The 16572-nt window shown below is 39.6% G+C and overlaps 5 protein-coding genes across 5 annotated transcripts; 3 read left to right on the top strand and 2 right to left on the bottom strand.

Annotated features, from left to right (window-relative positions):
- Positions 1 to 2126: 2126 nt before the first annotated feature.
- On the bottom strand, positions 2127 to 5168 carry I206_105242 (uncharacterized protein; the record flags this gene model as incomplete). The annotated part of the gene is made up of 8 exons (XM_019155589.1): positions 2127 to 2727; positions 2785 to 3059; positions 3110 to 3770; positions 3822 to 4192; positions 4261 to 4346; positions 4618 to 4668; positions 4720 to 4769; positions 4858 to 5168. 8 exons carry the CDS (start codon positions 5166 to 5168, stop codon positions 2127 to 2129), a joined length of 2406 nt encoding a protein of 801 aa, XP_019011743.1.
- Positions 5169 to 5464: 296 nt separating this feature from the next.
- I206_105241 (uncharacterized protein) lies at positions 5465 to 6679 on the top strand (the record flags this gene model as incomplete). Its single annotated transcript, XM_070203091.1, has 7 exons — positions 5465 to 5483; positions 5526 to 5813; positions 5867 to 6026; positions 6089 to 6213; positions 6262 to 6327; positions 6383 to 6516; positions 6572 to 6679. 7 exons carry the CDS (start codon positions 5465 to 5467, stop codon positions 6677 to 6679), a joined length of 900 nt encoding a protein of 299 aa, XP_070059192.1.
- Positions 6680 to 6956: 277 nt separating this feature from the next.
- I206_105240 (uncharacterized protein) lies at positions 6957 to 10342 on the top strand (the record flags this gene model as incomplete). The annotated part of the gene is made up of 5 exons (XM_019155591.1): positions 6957 to 7068; positions 7130 to 7321; positions 7388 to 9654; positions 9714 to 9935; positions 9998 to 10342. The coding sequence occupies 5 exons, from the start codon at positions 6957 to 6959 to the stop codon at positions 10340 to 10342; spliced, it is 3138 nt and encodes a 1045-aa protein (XP_019011745.1).
- Positions 10343 to 10555: 213 nt separating this feature from the next.
- I206_105239 (uncharacterized protein) lies at positions 10556 to 12351 on the bottom strand (the record flags this gene model as incomplete). Its single annotated transcript, XM_019155592.1, has 6 exons — positions 10556 to 10618; positions 10688 to 11112; positions 11193 to 11302; positions 11377 to 11504; positions 11570 to 11627; positions 11687 to 12351. 6 exons carry the CDS (start codon positions 12349 to 12351, stop codon positions 10556 to 10558), a joined length of 1449 nt encoding a protein of 482 aa, XP_019011746.1.
- Positions 12352 to 12950: 599 nt separating this feature from the next.
- I206_105238 (uncharacterized protein) lies at positions 12951 to 16234 on the top strand (the record flags this gene model as incomplete). The annotated part of the gene is made up of 6 exons (XM_019155593.1): positions 12951 to 13037; positions 13104 to 13368; positions 13469 to 14133; positions 14188 to 14283; positions 14335 to 14478; positions 14543 to 16234. The coding sequence occupies 6 exons, from the start codon at positions 12951 to 12953 to the stop codon at positions 16232 to 16234; spliced, it is 2949 nt and encodes a 982-aa protein (XP_019011747.1).
- Between the last annotated feature and the right edge of the window lie 338 nt (positions 16235 to 16572).

Below are 16572 nucleotides of genomic sequence, written 5' to 3'. Positions count from 1 at the left end.
ATATCAACGAATGTCAGTTGGCCTGTGCGGTGTTATTGTCCAATCGTAAGGGGCGTGTGTGTCTAATCAAGTTTTTCCGACTCTTTCCCACGCACGGTGTATTGACACTTCAAATCGCAATCACACTAACAGCTGTCTAAGAATACGGTTGATTCCATTATATCAACAAACTGAGGAATGGATCAGACACTTCTTTCATTGTTTCTAATTCTTGTCGTTGAAACCAACAGTTCTTACTCAACACCTCATGTCCATAAACATCATGTCAGAGCCCCAAGACAAGATTAGTCAGTCCCAAAAAGAGCGGGAGCTCTTGGATGGTGCAGCTCGTGTGAATGGGAGGATTCGTCGAGATTTACCTGACGATAGTAAGCGGAAACGAGGACCTCAAGCTACCGTGAGAGCTAACCCTTTTGGAATAGGGAGTTGCTTTTATCAGTAAGCTATTTCTCAATGATGAAAGAATGTTTATCGGCTGAGATACCCATAGCGGTATAGGCTGTTTCTTGACCGCTGGCCTTGAGCCGAAGGAAATGTGTTCTCACCTACGTGAAAGAGTAAGCTGGTTTCCTCAACATTAGTCTGAATAGTTGTCAAACGATGTAGCAGCTAAGCACTTTTGCTGGGCGATATAATTGTGATATGATGGAATAATTCAGCGAGAGCTATCAGATTTGAAAGGATCTACCGGATGATAAAGTGATAGATGATCATAGGAGAGGGATCCGCAAGTGTCGAACAAGTCATTATGATCCTAGTTTGTCTTTTCGCTTACTCAGCTGGTTTTGGTTATAGTTGGTAAATCAGAAGCCACTAAACCCTTCATCCTCACTATGGCGAAAGAAATCAGAATGGCGATACTGATACTTCACGTCAATCTGGTATGTCGATTGTATATCAATTACGATTGAGCTGATACATTATGCAGGATGATAGCTGCGCTTATATAAAAGCGATTTCGACGATCCCAGTCTTGTCGATCTTTTTGGACCGACGTATGGGCGAAAATACCAAACCTGTTACTGGCGAAGACATTGTGATTCGGTGTAGCGGGTTGTCTATGTACCCTGGCTTATATACGGATGGGACAAGGGGTACGAATCTCAAATCATGGCCTTGAATAATGGCCAGAACGATACACCCTTCGAAATAAGGTGAAGAGCGACCAGCGCTGTTGCCGACGGGCAGTACTCTTATGTTGAAAGGCTGATTGATACTGATGGCTTTGAACGTCGAATTCGATTCCAAAGACGTGGGGAACAATTGGGAAAATCGCCTCCGTGAAGTGACACCTGCATCAGTGCGCTGCAGCCATTAGATGCCGAATACGGATTCTTCGAAGCAGCTCTATTTGCTCTTCCAGCGACTCTAAAAAAGCTACTTGGAATGATCAGTGCTGAGAGGAGATCACGAAATACTACAGTGGAATCAATATTGAAGAAGCATTCAGTCGACATTGGCAGCGGTATCAGTGTGAGCCAAGAGTGATCACACCCAATGCGGCTATATTCAGATTGGTCGCACCCTCTAGCAGACTTCATAGTCCGCACTCTGCGATCATTCTTGCTGTTGGTAGCCCAACGTTGATAACAGAAGCCAGCTCTTCATATCGGATCACGCCCCTGCAATCGGCGTGCTCATCGTCTCTAGAGCCCTCTAACAATTACATCCACGGTCTAAGGCTGTCTCCGGTGGCGATCACTTCTTGCACAGCCGCCAATTCTCTGAGCTCAAGTTGAAGACGTTTGGTAGGCAACTCCGCTAAGAGTCCGGCTTGGCTCACACTGATACCACTGCCAATGTCGACTGAATGCTTCTTTAATATTGATTCCACTGTAGTATTTCGTGATCTCCTCTCAGCACTGATCATTTCAAGTAGCTTTTTGAGACGTTCTTTAGTCGCGGGATTGGTGGAATTTTGCGCTTTTTCAACGATCAAGCTCATACTGACACCGTAGAACTTGAGATAGCACCACTGAGCGACCCCTCTGATTGTAATCTAAACACGTAAAATAGTGTTTCTGTCTGATGAAGAAATTGATGATGCTTTTGCGCAAACAAATTCATTGATATGATAATCGCTAAAAATACAAATTCGAACATTCCGTTGATTTGAAAGACAATTCTCAATATCTTCCATCTCTTACACCACCTCGACTTGCCCAACCATTATCTCTATCTCTATCTCCATCTCGCCTATCACCTCTTCTTCGTGGATCTCTCCTACTTTCATCCCTACGATCTCTCCAATCACCGTATGGTTGAGGTGTATATCCTCCATTATCATAAGGTGAATATCCTTGTTGAGGATATGAAGGATATGGTGTAATCCCTCCAATTGGAGGTGTTGATCCGCCAAGTATCGGAGTTGTAATTCCACCTACTAAACCTTGTATAGCTGTAGGATTTAAACTAGCCATTAATGCTTGTAGTTGATCATTCTGTATGACTGGGTTTGAGGGGACGGTGGGTGGCGGTACTGCAATCGAAGGAGGTTGAGATACTTGTGGCGGCGGTGGGGGAACAGATGTAGGAGTTGATAATTTGTTAGACACGAATACACCTAGGAAAACCGAAGTTGTTCTTCCGGTTGTTGGTAATGAAAAACCATCTATCAATTCTGTAAATTCCGGAGAGGGATCACCGGGTCGAAGAGGGATCATGTATAATTCTTTAGCTGCTCCTGCTGGTGGATGATTACCGTATGGCAAATATAAAGCATGTCGACTGCGTTGAAATGCTTGATTAGCGCGAATTGGTTTTTAAAACAGACCTTGTACTTACTCTTTACCAATATGATATTCTACCATCTCTTCCCATGCTATAATCTCTTCATCCGTAGCTTTTTCATCCAAACTGAACGCGACTGTTACTAACTCTTTTGAGGGATTTAGCCGACTATCACTCAAGAATTGCAGAGAATTTCTCGTAGGTACTCTTCCTGTAATTTCGATTTTATCATGAGGAAGTAAGAATTTCCAATTGATCTGTCCGGCTCGGCATATCAAACGGAGTGATATAGGAGGGATATGAGGTGAAGGATTGGCGGGATTCACAATCTATCTTCAATCATCAGTACGGACATTACATTGAAATCAGGTAAACTTACACCTCCTGACCAAAGTACTTCTTTAGCTTCAAATAATTCCATCTCACTCTTGGGAACCGCTTCAATTGGCGTTTCATCCAAATCATCAAAAGGTTCTTCATCTCCTACAACTATAATATCGCTTAAATCCAAATTACTTTGATCGAAATTATTTATTTCTTCTTCCTCATTATTAGATTTTTGAGGAGTTGATCCTGTCCAAGCTGAAATAACAAAAGGTTGTTTGAGAGGAGAAGATATATCAATAGATTCGGAACGTTTAGGTCCATCCATAAACTTATTTACGATTGGTGATTTTTCAACCTCTTCAATAGGTGTAGGAGGGTTTTCTCTTAATTTTCTTTCTTCTTCTGCACGTAAACGAGCAAATTCTTCTTGTTGAGCTAACAATTTCATCTCTTTTTCATGAACATTTTCAACTTTTTCAAATCCATCTCTACCTAATCTGATAGTCGTTGAATTATCTTCTTTTGATTTGACAGTTTGTTCAAGTACTGCTTGTTTTGCTTTTTGAATGGCTTTTAATTGTTCTTCCGAAGCTAGATCTGCTGATGTTAGAGTCGCTATTTGTACGGGCGATAAGGTTCTCGAAGTGATTGATGATATCAAGTCTGGACGAAGTCCTCTGACTATCGATGAGGAGAGTAAGTTGAATTGGGTTCTAGAAGAAACGATTAGCTTGACATTCCCCTAATTGGAGAATGTAACTCACTTGTACCGAGTTCCGGCATTCTCCTTCCCAGCTATAATTTCTTTGAAATTACTATATATACCATCTTCGACTTCTTCACTGAATCTCTGAGCGTCTTCTACGCTCATATCCCCAAAAAGACCCTGGAAGAGAGGTGCTAACTTCTCTCGAACGTATTTTCTCATTGGCGGTAATCCTCCCCCGAACGAGGGTTTTCTATCAACCGACATTTTCCGATCTACGTTTATGGATGACTTTCGCTTGACATCACTTGATAGACGAGGTCGTTTGTTAGGCGGTGGGGTAGGATGTGCGGAAGATGCTCTTGAGGAGGAAGAGGCTATTTGAGCTTCTGAGCCTGAATCGTCATCAGATGTAGAAGATGGGGTGACCTAGAAAAGGTGTAATGATCAGCTGATTCAGCTGACAGAGGAGTACAGACGAGGGACCCATAGCTTACCTTGCGGGTTTTAGTCTTCTTTTTGGGAGGATCTACCATACCAGGAGGCGGAGAAGGCGAAGGAAAGGTGGAAATGTCATACTTGTCTATTTTAACTGAAACTATGAGCTGAAGTTTGGGCTTTATTATAAAGAGACACATGAGTCGATGGTGCCGCAGCAGCAGTATTAAATGACAACAGATAGTCTAGTGTACACACGAGTCTTGTGTACGAAGACACAGATTGACGTGATTATGCGACATGAAGCTGCACCAATGATATCCATATAAACCATGTAATAATCAAGTCATTGCACGGATAGATGGATAAACTATCTACGTATCTATTTACTGAAGTCTTGATCAAAGTAAACTTACAGGTAGTCTTCTTATCTGTGCTTTCTGCACATTCTGGGCAAATATAGACATCTGAGGAAACAGTCAGTTTGGAATTTGGTGTTTGACCGAGACTCGACATACGAATCTTTTCCGCTTCATCCTCTTTCAAATCGATACATGTGAAATGGAACCTGAATGCAAAAGATTTAGCACATTATCTCCATTCAGGAGATTCCTAAGAGGAAGGTGAGAGAATGTGCGAAAAATGGAGCAACTTACCAATCATTACATTCTCCACACTCTATCATGCTTCCCTCATTGTCGGTCTTACAAATACAATACACCTCATCCTCAGCCTTTTTCTTACCCTTCCCTTTGCCCTTCTTACTATACGTCTTGGGCTTAGTACTGGTCGAACCAGGTTCGGCTTCCAATTTGGTTTGTTTCAGTAAGAATCGCTTGGTATCTTCCGCTTCGAGTACTCGTTGAGATTTCACCCTCGTTCGACCCGTCGTTCGCGTTCCAATGGGACTTGCATCGACTTGGGCACTCGTGCTCGCCTCTGAAGGCGAGATCAATTGTTCAGGCATGTTTCGCTGCGCACAACCAAAAGGCAGTGAGATATGCACAATATGTGAAGAATATGCAATGTTCAACATGCATGTTTACAAATTGATCACAAGATAACCTGATAGCGAAATGCGAATCTAAGGTGATCAAAGATCTTACACGTGGCATTGTTGAGTTGACGCGTAGTGAATCCTAAGTACAGAGTTGATAAAGCTGTGTTCAAGGTGTCTCATCGTCATCAATCCACGCTTCATTGTTGTTCCTTTATCAACAACGAACAATCACTATCTTTCACAGATCATTTGGCAAAAGCAAAATGTCATATAAACCAGCTAGTGAGTATCGACTTGGAAAAGAATCGAAACTGATGAATTCAGATGATCCTTTTGCGGATTCTTCGCAGCACGCAACGTTAGATACCGATCCATTCTCGGATCCAGCCAAAGATCCATTTACACAACCTAATGACTCTTCCGTATCTTTTGGAGGTCAAGGTGGTACGACCAATGCGTATGGAGACTATGGTGGATACGGAGGGAGTTCTGCTGCAGCTGATCCAAGAGCAGCTGAACTAAGTAGAAGAGAAGCTGAATTAGCAAGACGTGAACAAGACTTAGCTAGACGGGAACAAGAATCTGGAACTTATAGGAATAATTGGCCTCCATGTGGGTTCTTTCCGTTGATTGAACGAAATTATGCTCATGATGATTTCCAATAGTCTACCCATTCGTTCATTATGATCCTGAGATAATTGAAGATTCTACAAAAAGACAAACTATCAAATTGATAGGGTATCAATGGTATGCCCTTGCTGCCACTCTCGTCATCAACATGTTAGGATGTATCTTCCTCTTACTTGCTGGAGCATCTGAAGGAGGGTAAGCTACAATCTTCACGACTACCTCGGCACCAAAAAGCAGCTAACTGTGATCTACTGTAGAGCCGACTTGGCAAGTTCGATAAGTTATGTTGTTGTGATTGGATTAGCCTCTTTCATCCTTTGGTTCAGGCCTATCTATTTGGGATATTGTAGGACAGAAGGAAAGACAATGGCTATCTTCTTCTGCAAGTCCCGTTCATTGTGATACTGTGTTGGGCTAACATAGTGAACAGATATTTACTTCCTGTTTGGCGGTTTCCATTTATTGTACTCAATATATATGCTAGTTGGAATCCCCTGTAAGTCAGCTATGGACATAGCCATGTAGAGTAAGCTGATAGTTTTCGGTCTCAGCTACTGGATCAGCTGGATTAATCAATACGATCGGAATGTTCACACAAGGACACATCTTAGCTGCTGTCTTTGGAACGATCTCCGTTGTAGGATGGGCTTTCCAAGTTTTAGGTGGTGGATTCCTATACAAAAGAGTAGGTCTGATGTACCGCTTCTCATAAAAGGCCTTCTGCTGAATGATTTTATTAGGTTTGGGACTTCAAAAATGGTAACGGTGATATCAGTATGGAGAATGCTACCAGTCAACTTAAAGCTAGTTCTATCAAGACTATCGTATTGCACCAGAGTAGGATGTAGAGCACTGGGGATAGCATTGGGACAGGATACATATAAATACTATGCATATATGACTGAGATGGCATCGAATATGCGAATGTGCATTGTTAATGAGAAAGGATTTCAATAACATGTCGTATGGTGATGGTTGGGGAAAAGAGTAAACAACCAACACGTGGCTGATTTTACTTTGCCAAATCTGATGTCAACAAACCTATCTGTCCATTCCCTCCATATTTAACAGATAGCATGATAAAGCTTCTCAACCGTACATAGCTTTGCTTAGCACCTGCACAAGATGTCTGCATTAGCTGGACCTGGTCCATCGACAATGGCTTCTACATCTATGGTACCCACTTCAGCCCGAATGAAAGTGAAGAAAAGAGTAATCAACTTGGTAAACCCGGCAGGTGAGTTGTTAAGCGTATAAGAGTTGACAAGTCTAATGTGGTCTACGATACAACCCGGTAGATCCTCAGGATTTCTCGACGCAAAGTATCTCACCTTCAGCTTCACCAAATGCGTCTTCACGATCAATTGAAGAAGAGGGTGATATGAATCCCCCAACCCTCCGTTTCTCCCAAACAACTCAAACTTTCAACTATACACCCGGGGTCAAAGGTATATTACGCTCAACTGGTACTCCAGGATCTGGGAATGGAGGTCAGCTGGTCGATATTATTCAGGCAGTACTGATGAAACAACTGATATAAAATAAAACTTTTATAGTCCGTTTCTTCCCCAAAAACAAATTCCGAATTATCACACCCAATGCATCAGTACACCAACCTACACCTAAACCACCACCTTCACCTACAAATTCATTCTTCTCACAACTATTAGCTGTTACGATTCCTAGTATTTCTTCTCCTCGTAGATCTTCTAGTGATGTTGGAAAAGCAGATGAAAGTTGGGAAGTACCAGGACAAGAAGGTGAAATATCTTTAATTGCTTCTTCAACAATTTCAGAAGATGAAAATCGTTCAATTATCGTACATAATTGGGATGAACAAGTTGATGAAAGAGAAATTGAAGATTCAATTGATATTTATGAAAATGAAAATGAGAAAGAAAATTCTTGGAATGGTCAACCTAATATACATTGTTCACCTTTAACTTTACCTGAAGAACCTGATAATACTTCTAAAGAAATTAGTATGATTAGTTTTGGTCAAAATGATAAAGAAGAAATGATTTCTGTTGATTTTAATTATCCTGAAGATATGTCTAATTTACTTTCAACAAAATTTCAATCTGATGAAAATAGTTTCTCAATTGCCGATCCTCCTTCAACTTCTACTATAATTGCTCCTCATAGAGAAATACTTTCACCAGTAAGGGAAGAATCAATATCAAATGGAACAGAAGATGAATTTTGGAATAACCCTTCAAACAATGAAAACCAAGCTGTAGAACAGGATATATCAATTGTCTCGGACCGTTCAGAGGACTTGAACGATTTATCAAATCCAACAATTCGCCGACCAGCAATTAGTACTCAAATTACTCAGCCAATGGATAGTCCAACTCCGAACCCAATCGGACCATACACTTCATCGATATTTGCTGATATGTCAGCTGAACAAGCCGATTTGACTTGGCCACTTACCCGGCGATCGGAAGAAGAGGAATTGTCTTCGAATTTCGTTTCGCCCATAAAATCACCACCATCATCTGGAGGGAATTTGCAAACTCCCAAAGCCACTGGCGACGTAACTCAATTCTTCGATACCACTATGACCATGTCATTTTCTTCTCCTTCTCCATCCTCATTGACATCCACTTTAGTACTGAGACAATCACCTCAGAACAAAGATCTCATCGTACCTACACAAAAAATGATAGAAGCTCAAATTTCACATACTCAAGCATTGAAAGCCGAATTGGAGCTCTATAAGGATTTAGCGAGGAAATTACAAAATGAAGTCTCTGAGAGGGATGAATGTTTAGCTAAAGTGAATTTAAGAGCTTTGGATGCTGAGTTATTGCATAATCAAGTCAAAGATTTAGAAAAAGAATTAGCCAGAAAGAGTATATCACCTTCTCCTTCACCTACTTTGAGAGCTGGATTACGACCTTCCTCGGCATCGACGAACGGAGCAATGTGTGATCGAACGATGACAGCTCAAAACGAAGCTAAAGAGTTGGAAATTACACTGGCAAAAGCTAAAGCTGACTCTCAAGATTTGGTAAGACAGTTGAATGAAATGCGCATTCAGAAAGATGGGCTAGAAAAGGAATTGCGACAAACGCAAAGCCAGAAAATGCAATTAGAAGAGCAAGAACGAGATAAATTGGTGAAAGATCAAGCTATTCAAGAGGAATTGGAGATTCTCAAGCGGGAATTAGAATATGCGCATCGCCAAATTAAGCAAACCGAGGGTAAAAGACACGATGATCGACAAGAGGAAATTGACGAACTTCAACGAGAATTGGACGATGCGCGTCAGCGAATAAGCAATGCAGATGAGATGCAAGACGAATTACATGCTCTCAAGGCTGAGCTAGAAAGCGCTCACAACCAATTGGACGAGTTTGAGAGTAAAGCAGATGTGGAGAAGGAGCTACATGAAGTACAAAGAGAGTTACATGAAGCCCATGAAGAAATTGAGCGATTGAATGATAAAGAAGAAGAGGTCGAAGCTTTACATGCTGAATTACGATCAGCTCAAGACAAGATCGAAAATCTTGAATCTCAATCATTCAAATTGAGTTATGAACAAGATTTGCAAAACGCGAATGAAAAAATAGCTGATTTGAAAATCTTGAATAAAGAACTTACAGAAGCTAGACTTGTAGATGAAGATGAAATTGAGAAGCTCGTAAGTCAATTGGATAAACATCAAGGTTATAAGAAGTCCGAAGAGAATGCTAGGAAGCGAATAGAGGAAGTTGAAAGGCGGTTTGAAATTGAGCAAAGAATAAGAGAAGATATCGAAAAGAAATTGCAGGAAGAAGAGAATTTCATACATGACCTTGAGAAGGAGAATGAAATTGTAAGTGATTTGATATGTACATTTTGATGAGATTACTGATGATATCTCAAATTGTGAAGCTACGTCAACAACTCGCAAATTCCGACGGACAGAGTACACTTTCGCGATCGCCTGTTGATCCGTCAATATCTGCATTAAAAGATGAAATAACCAAACTCAGATCTGAAACAGCTTCTAAAGATTTGGAAATTGTTAACTTACAAAAACGTAAAGCGGAATTAAAAGAAGATAGAGAAATGTTAAATATTGCTTTGGATTCAAAACAACAAGAAGTTGAATTAGTGAGTTTCGATTTTATTCTCTTTTGAGTTTGATTAACTAATTTTCCATTTTATATAAATAGATGAAACGGAAATTTTCTGTCAAGGGAATAGCAGGATCAACTCCACTTGGTAATTCGAGAAAAATCAATAACAACAATTTAGATACCCCTTCAGTAATTGATGAAACTCCTTTACCTGGAAAAGGAAGATCAAGTATACAAAATAGACGTAAATCTTCTTTAAATTTAACTCAAACTCCTTTACCTAATATACCTAAACATTTACCTTCACTTCAAACTCCATCAAATAATAAACATGGTATACAACTATATCCTTCAACTAGATTAACAAGTAGAGTTATGAAAAAAGTTGAAGAAGAAGAAAATGTACCTCCGTTAAAAAGACGAGAGAGGATGTTAGCGTGATTTCTGAAGTAAATATTGTTTTTGACGTTGTAAAATGGATGATTTTCGATTTTCGATAACAATGGATGTTGCAGTGAAAGTAGTTGGATACCCTTATATCCTTATACCAGTTTTTGTAGTTAATGCATGATTGCCAATGTACAGAAGAATTCTCGTTACTAGTCATATAGGAAGATACACAGAATAATCGATACTCATCTCATCTTCGTCATGCTATACCACACTACTAGCTTTACCTAGTACTGTAGGTACAGAACTTGGCGGAATGAATCCAATCTATTTAAAATGAATTTCGATTAATTTAGTTAATTTTTTATAGAAAAGGTAATTTAATTTTTAACTTACCTCAGTACAAACAGCAGTAATTAAACTAGGTGGTGTAACATCGTAAACTAAATTTAAAGGAGTTAAATTTTTATTTAAATCTTCTTTTGTTAATTTTTTAATTGTTGTTGATGAATTATTATGATTATTTGGTAAATTAATTAAATTTTCAATTGAACCTAATTCATTTAAAGAAACACCATCTAAAACTACTTTTTCACCAAATTTATAAGTTTCAACACATGCTACAACTGGTACACGATGTTCTTTTGCTAACATTGAAACTAATGCTGTACCAGATCTTGAATATAATGAACCATCTGAATGTAACGCTGAACCACCTAATAAAACTAAATCTGTTTGTGATAAAATTGAAGATAATAAAGGTAATAAAATGTATGTACATGATATACCTGCTCCACTTAATGCTTCAAGTGAATGTCGACCTAAAATTTGAGTTTTTTAGCATTTATTAATAAAATTGTTGTGAGTCTTCCATAAAATCAATCAAAAGCACTGTACTCACCCTCTAATAATGGTCTTGAGTCCACTACTACCACTTTAAAACCTGATTCAGGGTCTGAAGCTTTCATATCTCGATGAGCTTCAAGTAAGACTCGTTCGACAACCGATGATCTATAGAATTACATATGATCAATAACTGAACCCCTCGAAGGTTTTGTCGCACCCTCAAGTAGAGTAACACTCACCTAGCATAAGTTACAACAGTATCACCATTCCTGATTTTCTCTTTGGCATTGTCTGCGATTACTTTATCTGCAAACTCAATTCTATCTCGAAGGTATAGTCCGATGGCCTCGACAAGGTATTCTTTTTGCTATATCATGAAATCAGAGGAATCAGCCATAACCTCCTGCCTGGAGCGAGAAGAGCCAAACTAACCTCTGCTTCCGATCTATCGCCTTGTTCTCCCAATCTGTTAATTTCAGATTTGAGCCATCTAAATCTCAACATTGTTAGCGAATCTACTGTTTGAGTCCCACGATGAAATCAACCCACCTGATAGCATTACCACCTCCAACACCTTTAGGTCGACAACCTTCTAACCAAGCTATCATAGGACTTAGATAAATAGGTAAATCTTTCCATAAGACAGCTTGATCTGGACATTCATAATCTCTAATTACTTCTCTAAAAGCAGACATCATACCCATTGTTCTTGCATTTGCACCTCTAAGTTGTCCAGAAGACATTAAAACTCCTAATCTAATTATTATTGGATGAAGTTTACCAGTATTTAATGCTAATGAAATATCAGGTTGAATTTGTTTAGGTAAATGTGAAAAAAATAAATTTTGTTGTATTGTTGATAGTGATAATGCAGAAGGTTCAGTATAATGATTTGGTCTTTTAGGTATACTTGAACTTCCTATCGAATTGGCATTTGAATGTTGTTGTTGAGAATATGATTGTTGTCTTGAATCAACTGAATTTGAATTAGGTAAACCTGTTTTACTAGACGAATCTGTAGAAGTCTCAGATATTCCTCTAGCAGCAACTGCGGCTGCTCTTTTCTCTTTCTTCAGATCTTTAGCTGATTTACCTTTTTCTCCTCCTTTTTCGCTCTTTGACCCTTGTCCTTGTTGAACTTGAGCTTTAGGTTGTTTAGGTTGTTTGGATTGGACCGGCGTTGAAGAGGATTCTCCAGTAGATTCTGATACCATCTTGACTGGTCGTGATCTCTTGTGCGAATTTAATGAAGAAAATATATGTATAAGAAGAGTTTGCAAAAAGAGCAGCAACAATAAATGTTGAATTCATCTTACCGGCCTAAGGTTCAGCGACTCGAATTTTGGCTCAACTAGTGACCACGTGGCAACAACCTTGATTCTTGTAACATATGCAATTTGGTCACATTCGTCGTATATGCATTCGTACGACGTCAGAGAACAGGTATCATTCTCTCGCTTTCGAACTTCAGAGCTGTAATATGATCATGAATACCGTGACATAAAGTGCATAAGCCCAAAGAAGGAATGAAAGCAAAGTCATTGTCGAGGGTCAAAAACGGAAGCAAATGCCTGGACGAATGTTTTCGAGATTGACGTCCTGATCTCTATTTGAATCTCGAGCACAGATTAATTCTATTGCTCTATATTCTTAGCCTGTTTTCTGTCCTTCTTCAGATTAATTTGGCTACCAGGACCAGCAAATTCACCTCTGCTTCGTCTTTGTCCCGCCCCGAGATCGACAGAAGCTACGTAATAGCTTTAAGATGTCCTGAAAAGACCTCAAGCATACATAAAGTATACTCAGATTCATCATGTCGTCATCATCAGCCAAAGAAGCTATGGAACAGGTCAAAAGCCTAATGAGTCAAGCTATAGGTCCAAGAGCTCAAGTATCTGATGTACGTCTTTATGCTCACTGGAACAAGACTACAAGCTAATGTAAATCCATAATGAAAAATCAATAGAAACGTAAATTTCAAGAACACTTAATCACTTTACCTTCTTATACGGAGTACGAAAACAAAGCACTATTCGGTACATTGGTACCTAAATTTTTTGGTGAATTTGAAGATCTTCAAGATTCAGCAATAGACGTTTTATTGGATTTATGTGAAGATGAAGATGAGAAAGTCAGAATAATAGGAATCAAAGGTTTAGGTCCTACTGGAAGAGCTGACCCTAGGTGGGTAAGAGGAAATACAGGTGTATTATTACAACTTTTAGCTTGTCGTGAGTATATCGTCAGATTTTATTTATCTATTCATTATCTTAATCCCTGGTTTTACTGATACACAGACATAACAACTAATATGTGCGTGATTTTTGTTAGAACCGAGAGAATTGAAATATGTAAAAGATTCCCTTCATATGCTATTGACTGTATCCCCACCAGAAGTTTTCTCGGTCATGATTGACGATTGTAAGAATTCAGAAGAGGATACTGGAGCTTCCCGGAAAAATATTCTAGAATACTTACAAACTGATGCCGCTGAACAGCGCAAAGATATATTGGAAAGTGGAAAAAACCCAGAGACTGAACAGGTATTCAGAGATGGTCTTTTCGAACTCTTGAAGAAAGCGAGTGAAGATGAGGGCAGAATGATTCTCGGAATGTTAGAACCCATTCCTACTGTATCAGGAAAAAATGCAACGGATGAGACCAAGACAAAATACCTTAAAGCCCTGATAAATTCTCTACCCCCAAAATCTCCCACAAACAAAGTAAAAGAACTTTTGATATCTTTCAAGAGGTATATAGAAAAGGCTGCACCGGTAGATTCAAGATTGGCATTCTTGCTTCTAGCTAAACACGGTGAAATGGTGATTAAGCAAGGTCTGGGAGAAAATGATTTCTCGTTGAGATGGATATTCCATAGATTAAAGGATTGGACTGGTCAGGCGATAGATAAATGGAGTGAGACAGGTAATGATGGAGACTTGGATGAAGATACTTTAGCTTCAGCTTTGGTGAAAGCTCTATTGCCCACTTTTCTTGTAGGTCGCGTCTTTACTACCTTATAGCAAATCTTAGTCTGACACATAAAGCAGGATGGATGTAAAACCGTTACTCGACGAGGGAACCTTTCTTCGATGACAAACATTCTGGAACCCGTCCTATACGCCATATATAGTTTCACTACCCTGGTAAGTCAGCGGGCCACCAGCAGACGATTCTTCAAGCTGATTCTTCCGTAGCACGACCGCAGATTTCAACTTGTTCATCGTATAGACAGGGAGGATTTGCTGAATTTATCAAAAGAAGGTAGAGTCATAGCAAGGCGTATACCGAAAAGCTCGGTAGATGGGGGCAAATGGGCAAATATTGTTGATATGGCAGAAGTTCGTTGATTCTCTTACTTTTCCAAGTCATACGCACAGGACACACCACTGACGCTGTTTATAGGTATTGGCCGATGATAGATCCAAAATTCTCAAGATCGTCCCATCATGGGAATCGTCGTCTAGCAGATCGCAACCTTCACTCACAGGCCCTTCTACCCAAAACCGCCCAACACCTGCCATGCGACCTAAGAATGATGTCTCGCAAAAAATCGCTACTCCACCAATTGCACCTCGTGGACCTAGGTCGATCGATGCTCCAGCTGGTCCTCGAAATGGTGATGCTGGTCCAGGACCCTCATCCTCCTATAATGCTCGAAGGACTCCGGCCGGTCCTCCAGGAACTCGTTACACTATACCGCCTGTGCAATCTAGTAATCGGTATCGATTCGACAATGAGGTTAGACGAGATAGATCACCCGATCGAAGACCTCTATCACCCAACAGACGACCTCGCTCTCCTGAAAGGCGGCCTCGCTCGCCTGATAGAAATCTGAGATCACCTATGAGGAGACCTCACTCACCTGCAAGTAAACCTCGATCCCAAGAGAGAAGCAGTCATGATAACAATCGGGAATCGACTTCACATCGAATAAGACCTATGACCCCTCCCCTCCATGAGATCGAAACTTCCCTGTCATTCTCATCTTCGCACAATCGCCCACCTAAGACTCCTGGGGTAACGTTTACACTTAGTAAAGCAGACAGCAAAGTCATTCCGGAACCGTCAGGTTCGACGCTCTTGCCCAAAACTGAAAATGGTAGCAGTCTGTCAATACGTAACCTTGGGCGTTCACAAGAAAGTACATCCAGGGCACAGAATATCAATAATCCCGTCACAACTTCCCAATCAGAGAAGTTGATCCATACGTTGCAGTCGGAGAATCAACAAAATTCGACATCATCAAGCAGGGTTTCCCTTGCTGATCGTTTAGGAGGATCAACTTCGGCTCTTCCAGCCAAACGACCTCGAGAAGTGGAAGATCATCAGCCGGTTAATTCGCAGGATCACAAGGAGGATAAAGACAAGCCGTCTTTGTTATCTAGACTCGGATCTCGGGATGCAGATATACCGCCAATTAAGAGAGTCAAGGAAGACATGAAGGCCATACCGGCAGGACCAAGGACAGAGGATCCCAGTGTCGAAAAAGGCAGAGTATCACTATTTGATCGAATCAACGGGAAATCAAATTTGCAAGTTGAAGAAATCCATGAAAGAAAAACTGTTTCATCATTACCTTCGAAACCTCTCACTACGGTTGATCATGCAATTCCTTCTTCAACAAGAGAATTAAATATTTTGAATCGATCAAATACTTCATCTCCTCAACCAACATCTCAAGATAGAGGAATATCAATCCTTTCACGTTCTACCAAACCCCCTCCTTCAACAGTGACAGAATCAAAGAACATCTCAATACTTAACAAAGCTTCTTCCTTAAAATTATTACCATCAAATGAAAAGGACGAAAAAGTCGAAGAAGTTATAGTACGTAAAGGAAGAGGATTTCGAGAAAAATCACCAGAACATAAGGATTTAATCATTTCTGATATGAATAATAATAATAATAACAATCAAAATGAATTGGTTAATAGGTTGACTAATGGACTTGGTCAAAGTCAAGGTAATGGTGGATTTGGATTTGGAATAAGAGGTATAAGAGGTAGAGGTAGTAGTAATAATAATAATAATAATAATCATAGTAATTTTGGATCAAATAGAGGTGGATATTCGTATAATCATAATCGAAATTAAAAAGTCTATTTAGAATCAAACATTTATGAGATTGATTAGTTATGCATTATCATATATATCATATTCGTCTTTTCTGATGATGAGATTGTCATATTCGAATTTATCTATAATGATTTAATCCAAATCTGCAAATTGATATTCATGTTAAAAATGATAATGACAATGCATGTATCTTAATGATCATATAATGTACAAAAGAGATTTAATATTCAAAAATACTCAACACCAATTTTCTCAATTCTTGAGATTTCTTCCGAGTTCCGAAAAATGGATTCAGCTTAATGCAATGCTTTACGATGCTTATCAATTATGAATTCTCCCATCTAATTTAATTATAA

The sequence above is a fragment of the Kwoniella pini genome, chromosome 7 (genome assembly GCF_000512605.2).
Source record: "Kwoniella pini CBS 10737 chromosome 7, complete sequence".
NCBI lineage: Eukaryota > Fungi > Basidiomycota > Tremellomycetes > Tremellales > Cryptococcaceae > Kwoniella > Kwoniella pini.
This window is presented reverse-complemented; position numbering and strand designations above follow the sequence as displayed.